Here is a 13933-nt window from a genome sequence, read left to right on the forward strand (position 1 = left end):
GACCTGATTGCATTTGCTACTTGGGACTTCACCCTAGGGTAAAGTCAGAATCAAATCACTCTTGGACATATTGTCACACAACACCCTCCTGTTCACCCTGAGACCCGTCTCGTCTCGTCCTCCCCCCTCTACCACGACATGTTTACAAGAACCTCTGCTCGCTTCGAGCTTCTCTCCCAGATCCTCCAATGTCTCAGACTCAAAGTCATACATTTGACAGACAATGTTCCCAGAGTCCGTTTGCCATTGCGAATGTTCAGGAGAGATACCGAAGAAAACAGCACCGACAGATGGGAACATTGCACCCGCCTCATACGCCAGCGGATGCGTGATATCTTCTGGGTCGGGGTGATTTACCTCGCTAGCGAATTGCTCATATGGAGTCTCTTCCTGGGTCTGTACGAAGTCCGACTTGACTACCTGTCACCCATCATTGGCATGGTGGCGGTGTTCTGTTTCATGTTCGCGATTTCATACCTTTGTCCGGAGTCAGAAAGCTTCTACCACCGCCACATCAAGTACAAGGTTTGTCCTTCACCTTTGTTCACACCTCACCACTGTTCGCAAGTACTAACCTGGCCAGGTCGACTTCATCAATAGCAACTTGGGCATTGGCTTTCCGGTGCCCATCGTCATGATTACTAAGGATAGACTGCTTGGCGGTAAGGGCATTGGAAGGGTAATTGGAAACTTTGGTGAGTTCACCTTGACACCAAAAAGTAATGTTTAACATTTCAAGACTGACAGACAAAGTGAACACCAACGTCTTCTTTTGGGTATTGATCTTCCTGCTTTCTTGGGGCATCCTTGCCGGGATACTCAGAATTCCAGCCTTTTCCCTTCGCGAATCTGAAAAGAGAAGCGACGATGACACCGAAGTCGACCAACCATGGCAGTCTGGCGGGCAAGACACTCCCATACCACGCATCCAGATACCTCCTCCAACCCTCAGCCGCAGGCCCTCCGAGTCAACGACCCTACACGGAACCACGATCAACGGATACCATACCGATAAGGAAGCGGGACTGGGTCCAGATTCGAGGACCGTCTCGGCTTACTTCACCGATAGTGACTGTCCGACCCCTGTCCCACCTCCGAGCCCACTGGGCCACTATCAAGATCGGACATCGCTTTCCAGCTCGCGGCAGCCCCAAGTCTCGAGCGGAGCGGGTACCCAAAGGTTTAGCTGGTTCAAGGAGTGCTACCCCATCGTTCTATCAATCTTGCTCCTACTCACCGTAGGCATCCCTGTCTCGTATGCCCTAGGCGATGACCGCATCCTCGATGGGTGCATGCTGTGGTTCACCTGGATCAGCAGCACAAGACTGCAGCGCAATTTTGGACGCAGCGACATCCTCTCCAGCATACAAGGGCTCAAGATGACTATCACGACACTGCTTAACCCGGTCCTCCTAATGACCCTCGGCATGATAGCCTACACTCGTGCCAAAGCCGCTGCCACGGACACGCCCATTAATCAAACGATGTCCCAATTCTCGCGCGGTAGGACTCTCTCCCTCATCTGGACCTCAAAGGTGTCGGGATCTTACCTCACGAGCGACTGGTTCGGTGCCGGCGACGCGGCCATCTCGATCCTTGAGGTCGGCTTCGTTGTCTGGGGGTTCAAGCTTTACGAGTGTCGGAAGCAAATCTGGTCTCGCGCCGGCGCAGCCGTGGTTGTTCTTTCGACCGTCTTTGCGGCACTCAACGTCTTTGTGTCCGTCCTGCTCGGCAGAGCGGTTGATCTCGGGCCTCGTGAGGCGCTCTCCTTTGCAGCGCGCTGCACAACGCTGGCACTGGCGCGACCTGCGATAGAGGCGGTCTACGGGAACGATGTCGTCACCGCGGCACTGGTGGTGAGCAACGGCATATTGGGACAGCTGATGTACCCGTCCATGCTGAGGAAGCTGGGATTTGACTCAGCTAGAGAGTCGCACATTGACGTGGACGAAGAAGAAGATGAGAGACCGAGAGACGATGCGCTTACCATTGGGGTAGGGACGGCGATTGGCATCAACGGCGCGGCCATGGGCGTCTCATATCTCTATGAGAGGAAGAGCCGGGCTGCGCCTTATGCTGCTCTCTCGATGACCGTGTTTGGGATCTTTACTGTCGTCTTCAGTGCGGTCGAACCGTTTACGACTACCTTGATGAAGCTTGCTGGCATGGGACCGGACAGAGTCCCATATGGTGAGGTATCTTGAGGTCCCTGGAGGTAGTTTGGCGCATGAAATCGGTGACCCGGAGCATGAAAGGCGGCGCTCTGGTTGATGTACGCAGCATAGCATAGCATGATTGTTCCATAGAAAAAGGGGCGGAGGGAGGCAAATTGTACTTGTGAGCTCGTGGGCTCTCCTCAGAAGCGCATTTGGTATTTTTTGATATACAGTTATGCCAGTGGCAAGCGCGTGATAGAAAACAATTTTGCAAAACATTGTCATAAACGTCTGGCTGGCTCAGCTGGGCCAGCCGTGTCATGTCCACCGGCACTGAGCACTGGTTGACCTTTTTTTTTCCCTCCTTCTGTGAACCCCCTGCCTGCTTACACGCGCATGATGCTGTTCGTCTCTACTCTGTCTCATTTACTCCAGTCTGTGATCCGGGTGGTTAGTGGAACTGTAAGTGGAATAGGGGGTTGCCAAAAGCAACAAGACTCGAATCACTCACCTCTCAATCAAGTGCAGGCCGCTCGCCGTCTCCACGACGCCGCTGATGTCACCGGGGTTAAGACCAAAGGCAGCTTCTTCAAACTCCCGTTGCATGTCACCCTTGCCGAAGTAGCCCAAGTCACCCCTCTTACGGGCACTGCTGCAGTCGGACTCGGTCAGGGCCAGCTCGCCGAGCGTGGTGGAACCGGACTTGATCTTGGCCTCGTGGGCCTTGATGATCTCGAGTGCGTCCTCCTTGGTGCGGGAAATTTCGGCCTATTTTGACAGGAGTTGTTAGCTGTCTGTACTCTGAAAACTAAAAACATTTCGGTAGGTGGTTTGCGTACCTCTCTCCAGCTGGAAGGGCGCCGGCTGTCTTTGTGCTTGACCAGCAGGTGGGCAGCGCGGATCTTTCCCTCTGGCACAGGAACAGCCTGGGATCTTGCGCCGGCGCCAGCGCTGTGATGGGTGGCCATGTAGTGCTTCAGCTTCTCGGTGTCGGTTCCCGCAGGCGGCTCCCAGCGTGAGACCTTTTCGGCGGCATTGAAGTAGTAGGGCAGGTTCTTGGAGTTGGAGTGTCGCACTTCCCAGCCGGGGGGGAGACCGGTGTCAGCCTGGTGAGGATTTGTATTAGTCGTCTGCTAAGAATGGTATTGTCTTGGTTGGTAAGCCGCCGCCGCCAGGCTCTGTGGGAGGCGCAGAGAAAGGTCAACAGCAGAGCATGCGACGGCCCGGAGACGAGGCTGCGCGATAATGGGTGAAGCTGTGCACAAAGGAATCGAGCGGGGTCGGGTGTCGAGGGTGCAGAGAGGGAAAATGCTCTGCTCCGGATACGAGATGTATCACTGCTTACTCACCATTGTTGCGCGTGAGTTTGTTTACGGGAGAGACGAGAAGAAGCTGTTGCGATGGCTGCGGGGAACGAAACTTCAGCGGCGGGAGAAGTTGGTGCAAGGAACGAAGCTGTCGTGGAGTAAGGTACTGAAGTGTAAGAAACGTGGAGTTGGCAGAATAAGGAAGAGGAAGAGCAGCACGACGATGGAGGCGAGGAGGGTGGGCGTCGAGGTACAAATGTACTCGGAAAGGCAAGGTATACCGGGTAACGTAAAGGTACCTACGGCAGCCGAACGGAGGAGACAATGCCAAGGTACTCCGTAAGGTAAGGTAAAGTAAGGTAAAGTACCTAGGCAATAGAAGGTAAAGGCAAGGTGCAGCTGGGGAAGAGCTGGGGTTTTGGCGATGCACCTAGCCAACGCAACTGGACGGGGAGGTTCTTCAGCTTGGCTCGAATGGATTGGGTAAGAGAGACGATGACGTGCGGCTGCTGGGGTAACCACCAACGAGGCCTTGCTTCTATGCTGGGTGCGAACCTATGTACATAGGTAATGGGGGGCCACAGCGGGAAGGAGGGGGAGCAAAAAGGCGCAAAAAAGTCAAGGTACGGGCCACAATGGTGGGTTACCTAAGCCACCAGGAATATCTTTCATGCCACTTGAACAATGGATATCCGCTGTCGACGAGCGTTAGTGGGGAGTGGGGGGAGGGCTACGGGGGACCTGGTGACCTCTGACAGGGAACCAGGCCGGATAGGGACCTACTACGTACCTTAGAATTGGACTCGTGGACGCCGGGACGGGAGCCATCAAAAAAGTTGTGTCCCTGAAAGGCGGGGAACAGGGCGCTGGAGGGGGAAGCTGATCATCCCCCCCAGCGCATCGAAACTTGTGCCCTTATTGGTTCCATTCTGTTCCAGTTCCTGTCGAATCACGTGTAGCTATGGTCCCGTGCTCGTCTTGGTCAGCTTACAAAGTTTCACCTACCAGACCTTCTCTCCCGACCTTGGACGGGAAACTCGTCACACGTCTTATTCGACGCAGGGATTTCCCGTCCCAGACCTGTCGATCCATCTTATCAAGCCGCAGTCTATCAGGTTTTCCTCGAGGGAAAGGAGAAATGGAGAATTGAAGAGATGTCATTCGTGAGATTTAAAAGTCTCAGGTTAGGCTAAGCGACAGTTGAGCCTTAATTTTCGACCAGCAACGAGTGCCCTCATCTGGATTTAGAGCTTCTAAACGAGGCCTCCCCCCATTGCCTGAAATATCTTCGGCCTCATCGAAAAGTCCAGTGAGAAAAGTGATTAGCAACATGTCCAAACCTGTTTTAAGTTGCTCCGTGATAGGCCGACGTTGGCTCATCCTCAACGCTGCCTGCTATCAGTAGGTCTCGCGGTACCATGTGTGTACCGTTCTTCTCGTTGAGGCCCTGTAGATCTCGACTTTGCTATACGTGAGAACCTACTCCTAGCTGCAACATGTTGTATAAAGATGAATGAAATTCTACAATTCAAGACGATTTATGGGGTACAGATAGTTCAGACATAGACATGATAACCTCAGATAGGGTAGCAAATGACCGGAACGCAAGCTTCCTTGTGAAAGCTTGCCTTGGGGGAGCTGGTCTTTGGCCCATCTTGATTCGAAGTAGTTCAGTACACTCGTAATCGAGTCCTAGTCTCTCAAACACCAAATACCAAGTAATTAGGTCATAAGAAGTTGGCATAGCCCTATTAGTCACAAGTTGTGGCGGCCTCACTTCACTGATATTACATTACAGTCAGGTTGGCATCTCGGATGAGCAATGGAAGTAACTCACCGAAACACGTCTCGGTGAACCAGTGACCATAGCTCACCGAAATTCCATTCCGCTCTGATTCACCGCAGCGGCCCCACCTTGCGCCTCCCGCACTGCAAAAAGGAACGTGCGCCTTTCTCCATCAGGTTCCTTTCGATTATTTGCGCCGCACTTCGCTTTTCCGCCTTCTGCCTGAACCTCAACATTGCACACCGCTGCCCGACTTTCAATAACGCGCTCAACAACCCGATCTTGGTCTGTAGACTTACGCGACGACGATCCTGCGAAACTACTAAACTCCCTTTGATTAATCAACTCATTCCCCGACGCACAAGAATCGCTACGCGACCGACACCACGATGGCGACCCCCATGAGCACAAACTCCCAAGACGACGGCGCGAACAAGAAGCTTGAGCAGATTACCTTTCGCTTTTGCTCCGAATGCTCCAACATGCTCTACCCAAAGGAGGACGAAGAGACTCACCGCCTCCAATTCACCTGCCGAACCTGCCAGTTTACCGAGGAGGCTCAGTCCACCTGCGTCTTCCGCAACGTCATGAACAACGCCGCCGGTGAGACCGCCGGTGTCACACAGGATGTCGGTTCGGATCCTACTGTAGGTGATCCCCAGTCTGTTCTTGCCCCTGTTGTATGCATCGGCTGCGGCCACGCCATCCTTTGCAGCGGCTGCGGTAATCCGTCCGACGACTTCAACGTCTCAGCGGCCCCTACCCACCAGTACGACGGTCCCCAGAGCAAGAAGACGGAGATCACATGGGACGACCTGATGGACATGGCCGAAGACGAGGCCCTCGACGAGTACGACGAAGAAAAGGAATCGGTCACTTCCGACGAGATCAACCACGGGTTCGCGGGCATCGCACTCAACAATGAGCCTGACTCCGCCATCCGCAAAGTCTCGTGGCCTACCTTTCAGCTGGCTGTCAGCCAGTGAAGGGCGATTCCGCCACGCGTTACCACACAACATATTCCTGGATGATATCCCCTGGACCTGGCTCTTGCAATGGGATTTTGGCTTTCACCTTGGGCACGAGACCTCCCTCATGATCAGCTGGCTGACGCTGCATCTTTCCCGGATCTAGCTTCCACGATCAAACAAGGAATGCCCCGTCTGCAAGGCTGGCGAAGCCGTCTTCTTCCAGTCCCAGCAGCGAAGTGCCGAGACGGGCATGGTTAGTACAACCCGCGTCTTTCTTATTTCTCAGCATCCTTTCAGATGTTCCGAAGGCTAACGCGTTCTCGTGCAGAAATTGTTCTATGTCTGCTGCGATTGCGGTCACATCTTCCAGTAAAAGAGACGACCGTTTGAAGATACCCTAGGATTGTTCGAGAGGAGGTTATCATGCATTGTAAGGAGTATTCTGGCGTTCGAGCTCTCGATTGGGGGAAAAAGGCTATCGGGCGGCCACGGTTTTTGTCTTGAGATATCATACAGACCATTGAATTACATTTACCTCAATGGCAATCACTATTCTGCGCCATTGCGACCTATCTCAAAGTGACCTTTGACTTGTGACTAGACTCATCTCGACTTTCTGAATGTTTTTGTATTTGATGGAGATTGGTATCGACTGCCAACCCTGGAAACGCCGGCTCATGCATTCGTATAATACACTTCCCCCAATCTGACGACTCTTTTCTCCTATACTTTTACAAAGATCCTACACGTCTTTCTTGTTGTACCTGCTCCTCCCTCGTCCCATCGCCGTTTCCTTTATGCGTGCATGGGCGCCATGGAAAGGATCTTGCTCCACTTCTTCCTCCTCAGCTCAGCACCAACGACGCCGTTGATGCGAGAGCCAACGGGGTCGCCGGCCTTGTTGATGAGAACGCAGGCGTTGTCGTCGAATCGAATTACACTACCGTCGGGGCGGAGAGTCTTTTGCTTGGTGCGGACAACGACGGCATGGCGCATGTCACCGCGCTTGACCTTGTTGGCGGCTGATGAGCCGGCCATGCCACCCTCGCTGGCACCTCTGTGCTTCTGAACCACGACGACGATTCTGTCACCTGCGATTGTATATGTGTTAGTCTCGGTATCGAATCGCGTGAGGTGAGGGGGTTTCGGAAGTGGGCGACAGGATCGTACCGATGCGGGCGAGCTTCTTCTGGCCGACAACCATGGCGCATTCGACCATGGCAGCACCTGAGTTGTCGATGCATTGCAGCACCGTCTGAGTGCGCGTCAGCGTGCTGATTCAATGTTCGCGAATCAAAGAAGATGACATACCTTTAATTGAATCATTTTGGCGGCGGGACCTCGTGGTAGGCTGTGGTATATCGAATCTCCCCTGGCTGGCCACTGGCTCTATGAAGCTATCTCGAAAAGGTGGGACTGCAAAGTTGAATTCCACGTCGGAACAACGGGCTGATGTAGATCCGGTAGCCCAGAATCGTGGACCAGTGAAGTGGACCTCAAGACCCACTTCAAGAGCTGCATGTTGTCCCGTTGCTGCGGGCAGGCCTCTGACAGCCAAAAGAGGTTAGCTACATATACATGAGCGCATCTCATTGGCTGATGTAGCCGATCAAAACTTGGTCTGTGCGACTATTTTGACGTCTCAGTGCTCACTTGGGGCCACTTCAACGATAATTGCCTAGCCACTGAGTTTTGTAACTTTTGATTGGCCGTCAAGCCCCCCGGTAAGGCGCAATCCAATGTTTCCCTTCCTTTCTTGCTTCCCTCCCTCTTTCCCGTTCTGCGTCTCTGTCTGGCTGGTCTGTCTGCTCCCCTGGAAAGCTGGAAAGGAAGGAAGGAACCTGGAATCTGGAATTTGTTCCATTGGGACTTGCTGTCAATACCTCCCGAAAGTACGGAGTGCTCTGAGTCGGATCCGAACGAATTGAGACTGAGTTTGTGCAGGAGAGTAAGAGAGGGAAGGAACCACCCGAAGCAACCAACTTTCCACCCGGCAAGAGCGAATTAAAATTGGGACAAGACGGCGACTTCCATTGCTGTTTCCTGCTCATCTTGAGTTCAGGTCTCTTGACGTCCAGCCTCACACACACACACACACACACACACACCTCACCTCACTACATCCCACATCCCACCTCCCACCTCAACCTAACCACATCCACTTATTTGTCTCATTTCCCTCCTCATTCTCATCTCTTTATCCGCTCCATCGTCCGTTGTCCGACGTCTTTGTTACCCACAGAGCCTCCCTTCCGGTACTTGTGGATGAAGCTATTTTGATTCCTACATTCATTCCTTGAGCATTCATCGACAGGAGGGTCCACGACTTGTTTGTTCTTCTTTCAGATCCTACCGTACCGAGTATGATCCACGACGGCCCTGCGCATTAATCTCCACAACCACCCGCCTGCCCTGACCAGCCTGTCCTCGTTGGCTTGTTTATGCCCCCTTTGGACTTTGGACCGGAAGACATGACGACACCCACCCTGAGCTGACCCTTCTCTCATCTTTTTGCGCCTTTTTGGACACAACAACCTTCTTCCCGGTCTCACCCACATCTGTTTCTGGTCCCTATCCTTAGCGGCCGACTTGCGACAATCGTGGCCCAGCTGTCACTCCCCCACATCATTTGCTGCGCTTGACCTTGGGCTGTCGAAGGGAGCCCGACCTCACATTTGGTCCTTCGTCCACTCCTTGCTCTGTGCGCTGACGCTGGTCCCTCGACGCTCGTTTAGCCTTCCCCGACCTCGCCTCGGGCTCGCTCCTTCCAACTTGCGCCGCCGACGACAACTGCGACGCCCGTCAACGCTCATCCGTATCTCACGATGCCGCCCTCTGCTGCTACGGCAAAGAAGCAGAAGAATAAGCAGACGCTGACATTGGCGCAACTGGCATCGTACGATGATTTCCTGACTGATGCTCTAGTCGATCATGTATGGGTTTCGGTTCCGCCGGGCAGCCATGCCTCGGACATTTGGGGGCTGAAGAAGCTGACACTTTGCAGGTTTTCTACTGGACTACGATTCCCAAGAACAGAAACTCCTATCATCCTTCGCGAGGTGTGCGGGAGGAGGACATTACCCAAATCATCCGCGACGAGCTCGCTGTCAGCAAAGACCTCGAATCCGCCGAGCGCAAGTTGCTAGCTACCGATGGCTTCCGCAAGTTCTTCGCCGCCCTCAAGACGGACAAATCCAAGGATGACTTCAAGCGTCATATGCGCCGCTATGTCCAGATTTACCTTCCCGACTGCCCATTTGAGGTGAACTCGACGAACCGCTACACGATTGTTTCGCACGAAGCCGCCATCACGGCCCGACGCTTTATACGGCGAAACGAGACGATCAAGTACTTGGCCGGAACGCAGGTCAACATTTCACCCGAGGAGGAGCGAGAAATGACGGCCCGGAAGAAGGACTTTAGCATCATTATTTCCGCCAGGAACAAATGCGCCAGCCTGTTCATGGGCCCTGCCCGATTTGCGAACCACGACTGCAGAGCCAATGCGAAGCTCATGACTACGTCTTCAGCCACGATTGAGATCATTGCGACGAGGAACATCGATGTTGGCGAAGAGATTACCGTTACATATGCCGAGAACTACTTCGGCGAGGACAACTGCGAATGTCTATGCAGAACATGTGAAGACAGATGTGCAAACGGTTGGGCACCGGCAGAAGGAGAAGTTGTGGTTAAGAAAAGCATCGAGGAGTCCGCTTTGGACGGATACTCTCTGCGGCGGAGGAGAAGGGACGATAGCGCCGGCCCGTCGTCTCGAACACCTTCTGTCACGCCAGACATCCGGCCGCGAGTGTCTAAATCACGGCTCAGGAGCGGGAAATCTGGCCGAGATTCTCTAGCAGTCGACTCACCAATGTCAGATGCTCTTTCACCAGAAAAGAAGCAGTCTTTCGATTCACTCGTCACACCGCCCATCACGCCATCCAAAAGACGAAAAATCTCGGCTACGCAAGCAGCCAAAGCCCGTCAGGAAGCTATTGTCACGTCAACAGAGAGCTCGGCCTCCGAGTCTGTGCGCAGCATGTCATTGACCAGTAGCGGAAACGAAGACGGGTCGGTGACGGACATTACTGAGCCGGAGAAAGACTCCCCGGAACCAGGCCAACGTCAGAAGCATTCGGAGCTCGTCAAGAAAGAGGAGTATGAAGAGACCACGGAGCAAGCACTGGCTAAGGCGGCGCCATACTCGTCGGAAAGAAGGGGCCAAAAGGAAATGCCAGACACCAGTCGAGCTGGATCTGTTGTTGTCTCCCGGTCAATCCCCATCTCGTCCTTGTGCAATCCTCCGTCACCGCCTTCTAAAACCTCGGGTTCAAAACCTCCAGTATGGCTATACCCGGCGAGCGTCCCTTCGTACAAGATCCAGGATCGTATGAGTATCGCAGCTGCCATGTGCAGCAGCGTGAGCACGAAGCCAGTGGCAATGTCATCAACAAGCGCATCAAAAAGCTCTAGCACGAGCAGTTTGAAGCTGACACAAAACGTTGCTAAATCCCTCTCAACAAAAGAGTCGCTCGGAAGCTCTCGTCGTGAGGCCGTGGTGAAAACGTCAAAGGTTGAGGCTCTTGCGTCAATAGAGCGAGACGAGTTGGGCGATCGCAGCTCCGTCACCGTGCTGACTGCAAAGGTCGAAGCACCGGTATCGACAGAAAATCCTGCGCCGATCACTGACAGTATCAAAGTCTGTGCAAAGGTTGCTGAGACGGTGGAGAGCGGTGGTGACCAGCCACCTCTGAAGAAGCGCAAGTATCAGCGGCGCACCTTTATCAAGGAGACCACACCACCCGCAAAGACCCGAACGCCCGGCGACTATACTCTAACGCCGCTGTTGCTATCAGAGCCGCAGACAGCATGGGTTCGCTGCATGAATTGCGAGACAGCATTTGTGCAGCAAAATGCGTACTACACCAAGAGTTCGTGCCCGCGCTGCGAACGCCACTCTAAGCTCTATGGTTACATTTGGCCGAAGACTGAGAGGGCCGGGCCTCAAGATAAGGAGCAGCGCATCTTGGACCACCGCCTTATCCACCGGTTCCTGGGGCGCGACGAGGAGGCGCGTATCCGGGGACGAAAGCGACCCGCAGCGAGCACATCGGAGACACTCGAAGATTGCGCGGGGACTAGGCTTGGAAACAAGCGCCTCAGAGCCGCGGGTGAAGAATCCGAGGAAGGTGAAGATACGAGCGGGTTAAGACGGAGTGGTCGAATGCGCAAGGCTAGCATCAAGGTGGCAGAGCCGTAGGGGAGGCGAGGCGCGAAGTAACCAACCGGAGCGGTCCGGGACCCAGCCGGAGAGAAACTCTCCCCAGTCCGGGGCTCCAAAGGCTCCCACCGTGGCTTTTCCTTGAACGCAGAAACGAACGACGGGGATTTATAATTGGAACATGGGGAAACATGAGGTGGAAAAGGCGTATGTCTTGTGTTTCATTGCGACAGCACAATTTCTGGCTTGGGATTTTGGTCAGGTCTTTTTTTTTTTCTCTTTCTCCCCCAGGTTTTATTTTCCTGCTATGCATGCATAATGGCATGTACGCATGTGCGGTACATAGTAGATACCATAGCTCCTCGCCTTGCATACTACTGTCCGTCTGCAGGGTCGCAGACGATGCACAGGGGACTTTTCCATCCTTCCCCCCTTTCGATTCTGGCGTGGTGTTGAGAGACAACATTCCAGCCGACTGTCTTGGCTGGTAAGGTACTTTAGATAAGGAGGAATTGGATGCACACACACACAGAGAGAGACACAGAGCTATATACAAGGGACCTAAGGGGAATGTCCATTGAGCCGGAGAGGCGAAAGAAAGAATTGATGAGAGAGAGGGTAATCTACTTCTTCAAGACGAGGACATATTTCTCTACGTGCCGCCGCTTGCTGCTTTCTCAATTTTCCTTGAACTTTCTTGACTGTGCAAGGAAAGGTATTGTTTGTTTTTGTTCTCCCCCTTGCCTTTTCCCCAACCGTCGTCGGATTCGGACATTCAGCTTATCGAGCAGCCCTCAGCGCGTACCTCATGCGAGTTTGCTTACTTGCGTTGCTGCACATCTTTTGCTGATGGTTTCGGTCGGCGACCGAAAGCGACTTCTCTCACCAAAAGCAAAGACGTGGGATTCGACCTTGGATTTCGGTGGCATAAACACATATTCATACATACCTTTGAGCTACCTTGGGCACACCACTACCTTGTCCATTCATCTTCCTCCTCCTCGACAGATAAACGACGACTTACACCGACCGCTGCGACCATCACCTCAACCACACCTCAATCACACCTCTCAGAGCTCTTCTTCCCCGCCGCCTTGGAACGACCTGCATAAAAACTGTGTCGTCGCGAACGGTGCGTCGCTAGCAACCTGCGCTAAGGCAAGCAAACGCTATCCCAGGACCTAGGAAGCTTTGCCTTTTCCTTTCCCTGCTCATTCTGCCCTGCTTGTCATAAAGCTCGAGCACACCTCACTACCTATCCTTAGCTCGGGTCCTATCGCTTGCTCGCAGCTCACCACCGCTCACCACCCATCACTCACCGACTTATATCTTGGGCCCCTCACCTGCCTACTATTAAGTTTCCTCTCGGAACCGTTTCCCAAGAAACCGAGCCAAGGTTCTCCTATCTTTTGGATTTACATCCTTTTATCTTGGCACCCCTCGTCCCATCCAACCCTTCTTCGCACTTTATCACCAAGTGTATGTTAAAGGGGAGGGGCATCCGCTATTCAGCATGTCAACGGAAACGTTTACACAAAAGACCATGATGAGTGCCGGCCTCCCAGGGCCGCACAACTATCTCGACTACCAACACCAACAACAACATTACCTATACAACCCGGCACCAAGGCTCTCCGCCCTCGCCTCTCCTCACCTTTCCTCCCGGGGCCAGACTAAGCAAGCCAAAAGGCGGTCGCTGACGGCGGCCCGGCAACAACCACGACAACCGCAGCCACAGGCTTTGCATCCCCTGACAACACTGCTGGCCGTGGTATTCGACTTCTTTCTGCGAGGCATCCTGGATCTCACGAGGCCGCCGAGGGAGCTCGTCAAGCTCACCGTCATGGGCATTTTCGACTCGCTGTGCTGGGCATATCATGCACTGCCAATGCCGCTCGCGCTCGGTCTTCTCTACTATGGGTTCCAGAGCGTCCCGGACGCGCTGCACGGCGTTGAGGAGCTGCGGGTGGTTTACAGCACGAGACTGGGCGGCGACGCATTCCCCGGGAACGCGTCCGGCGTGGAGGGTCTCTACGGGCTGGGCGAGATGGCTCTGGTGCGATGGGGTGATTTGGGGGTCTGGTCGGTAAGTTGCGTCTTACACTCTTTTCGTTTTTGACATCGTTTTTCTCTATCCCTCCATCTGCTTGGATGATTGATGGTTTTGGTTATTCTTCATCTTTGCATCATTCTCCAAGATTGTGGGCGTTATACAAAACATCAAGAGTGTCGAGACTGATGTTTCCTTGGTTCAGGCGTTTTACTGTCTCGCTTTGATGACGGCAGCGTATGCGGTCATGGTCCTCTTGGAGATGCGCGACTACATCCGCGACACCTGGGCTCTCATTGTGGACGAGGCTCTCGAGGTCCAGGCGTTGCGGGCGGACGATTGCTAGTCGACGCCTCCGGAATTTCGGAAAGGGTGACTTAGTCCTCTTTTCGCCTCGCTTTTTCACGCTTCTTCCCCGTATTTGGACCTTTCTGGACCC

The 13933-nt window shown here is 53.7% G+C and overlaps 7 protein-coding genes across 7 annotated transcripts; 5 read left to right on the top strand and 2 right to left on the bottom strand.

The window, feature by feature from the left end:
* Positions 1-138: 138 nt before the first annotated feature.
* On the top strand, positions 139-2204 carry CTAM01_13837 (uncharacterized protein; the record flags this gene model as incomplete). Its single annotated transcript, XM_060529839.1, has 3 exons — positions 139-525; positions 584-695; positions 748-2204. The coding sequence occupies 3 exons, from the start codon at positions 139-141 to the stop codon at positions 2202-2204; spliced, it is 1956 nt and encodes a 651-aa protein (XP_060375575.1).
* A 378-nt stretch (positions 2205-2582) lies between these two features.
* CTAM01_13838 (peptidyl-prolyl cis-trans isomerase ssp-1) lies at positions 2583-3508 on the bottom strand (the record flags this gene model as incomplete). The annotated part of the gene is made up of 4 exons (XM_060529840.1): positions 2583-2616; positions 2668-2924; positions 2996-3286; positions 3506-3508. 4 exons carry the CDS (start codon positions 3506-3508, stop codon positions 2583-2585), a joined length of 585 nt encoding a protein of 194 aa, XP_060375576.1.
* A 2130-nt stretch (positions 3509-5638) lies between these two features.
* Positions 5639-6235, top strand: CTAM01_13839 (RNA polymerase M/15 kDa subunit; the record flags this gene model as incomplete). The annotated part of the gene is made up of 1 exon (XM_060529841.1): positions 5639-6235. One exon carries the CDS (start codon positions 5639-5641, stop codon positions 6233-6235), a length of 597 nt encoding a protein of 198 aa, XP_060375577.1.
* Positions 6236-7015: 780 nt separating this feature from the next.
* CTAM01_13840 (50S ribosomal protein L14) lies at positions 7016-7741 on the bottom strand (the record flags this gene model as incomplete). The annotated part of the gene is made up of 4 exons (XM_060529842.1): positions 7016-7311; positions 7391-7475; positions 7532-7571; positions 7728-7741. 4 exons carry the CDS (start codon positions 7739-7741, stop codon positions 7016-7018), a joined length of 435 nt encoding a protein of 144 aa, XP_060375578.1.
* A 1304-nt stretch (positions 7742-9045) lies between these two features.
* On the top strand, positions 9046-11483 carry CTAM01_13841 (histone-lysine N-methyltransferase SET9; the record flags this gene model as incomplete). Its single annotated transcript, XM_060529843.1, has 2 exons — positions 9046-9153; positions 9225-11483. The coding sequence occupies 2 exons, from the start codon at positions 9046-9048 to the stop codon at positions 11481-11483; spliced, it is 2367 nt and encodes a 788-aa protein (XP_060375579.1).
* A 531-nt stretch (positions 11484-12014) lies between these two features.
* On the top strand, positions 12015-12629 carry CTAM01_13842 (uncharacterized protein; the record flags this gene model as incomplete). Its single annotated transcript, XM_060529844.1, has 1 exon — positions 12015-12629. One exon carries the CDS (start codon positions 12015-12017, stop codon positions 12627-12629), a length of 615 nt encoding a protein of 204 aa, XP_060375580.1.
* Positions 12630-12957: 328 nt separating this feature from the next.
* Positions 12958-13840, top strand: CTAM01_13843 (uncharacterized protein; the record flags this gene model as incomplete). The annotated part of the gene is made up of 2 exons (XM_060529845.1): positions 12958-13530; positions 13700-13840. The coding sequence occupies 2 exons, from the start codon at positions 12958-12960 to the stop codon at positions 13838-13840; spliced, it is 714 nt and encodes a 237-aa protein (XP_060375581.1).
* Positions 13841-13933: the final 93 nt, after the last annotated feature.

This window comes from Colletotrichum tamarilloi (genome assembly GCF_030869305.1).
Source record: "Colletotrichum tamarilloi strain Tom-12 chromosome Unknown Scaffold_106.1, whole genome shotgun sequence".
NCBI classification, from domain to species: domain Eukaryota; kingdom Fungi; phylum Ascomycota; class Sordariomycetes; order Glomerellales; family Glomerellaceae; genus Colletotrichum; species Colletotrichum tamarilloi.